At 51.9% G+C, this 1,063-nt stretch overlaps 1 protein-coding gene across 1 annotated transcript in view; it reads left to right on the top strand.

Moving 5' to 3' along the window:
• Positions 1 to 1,063, top strand: part of ASXL2 (ASXL transcriptional regulator 2) — a 43,033-nt gene that overhangs the window by 15,481 nt on the left and 26,489 nt on the right. The window contains exon 4 of the mRNA XM_031064824.1: positions 508 to 658. Coding sequence (XP_030920684.1) covers positions 508 to 658 — 151 coding nt within the window. The remainder of the gene's footprint in view (positions 1 to 507; positions 659 to 1,063) is intronic.

Raw genomic sequence — 1,063 nt, 5'->3', positions numbered from 1 at the left:
GGGCACCCTGTGCCAGGGCTGCCCACCCTGCCAGGGCACAATTCCCAATTCCCAAAATCCCATCCAGCCCTGCCAGGGAAGAATTCCCAATTCCCAAGATCCCATCCATCCCTGCCAGGGCACAATTCCCAATTCCCAGTATCCCATCCATCCCTGCCAGGGAACAATTCCCAATTCCCAAGATCCCATCCATCCCTGCCCTCTGGCGCTGGGATCCATTTATTCCCAGCCCTCCCTGCCTTGTCCTGGAGTTGGTGCTCAGGGATGGGGAATCTGGGGAGGGGCAGTTTGGGAGGTGACAGAGTTCAGGGCGTGGGGACAGAGTTCAGGAGGTGTCCCCTGCATTCAGTGTTTACAGAACCCACAGAAAGCTTCGGGGCCAGCACTCAGCAGCTGTGGGGCATTAAAAGGGTGAATTTGGTGAACAAACCCCTCTGGTTTTGGGGCTTTTCCGCTGTCTCTGTCCCTGGGGTGACCCTGCTGTGGCTCTGTCGTGTCCCCTGGCAGAAGGACATCCCAGATGGGCTGAAGGAGCTGTCAGAGGGCTCGGAGGAGAGCAGCGATGGCCACTCAGACTCGCAGAGCTCGGAGCACAGCAGCTCCAGCAGCGACGGCTGCGCCGCCAAGGACAGGAGGAAGAGCAGGTGGAAAAGGAAAGGTGAGTTCCTGCCTGGGCAGAGGAGGTTGACCTGGGCTCTGGGGGGAGCAGAGCATTCTCTGGCCTCACCGGGATCCCAGCTCAGCTGGGCCGCTCTGCTGCTGCTGCTGCTTCCGCAGGGGGGCAGGGCAGGGCACAGGTACCTGAGGCGTGTTTGAAAAGCCAGGTGTCTGCTGAGGAAGGCAGGAGCCTCCTCTGAAATGGAAAATGTGAATCCCTTCCCTCCAAATTACTATAACTTGCTTATAATTTGCTTATAATTTGCTTATAATTTGCTTATGATTATTATAATTCATAACAATATTATTATTAAAATATTATCAATAATAATTATATTATTGAGATATGGTCAACAAATTATTATAGTAAAAATATAAGATCATAAATTATTATATTTTATTATAA

This window comes from Geospiza fortis, unplaced genomic scaffold (genome assembly GCF_000277835.1).
Source record: "Geospiza fortis unplaced genomic scaffold, GeoFor_1.0 scaffold150, whole genome shotgun sequence".
In the NCBI taxonomy this organism is placed as follows: Eukaryota; Metazoa; Chordata; class Aves; order Passeriformes; family Thraupidae; genus Geospiza; species Geospiza fortis.
The sequence above is the reverse complement of the archived record's forward strand: the minus strand, read 5'-3'. Positions and strand labels throughout refer to the sequence as shown.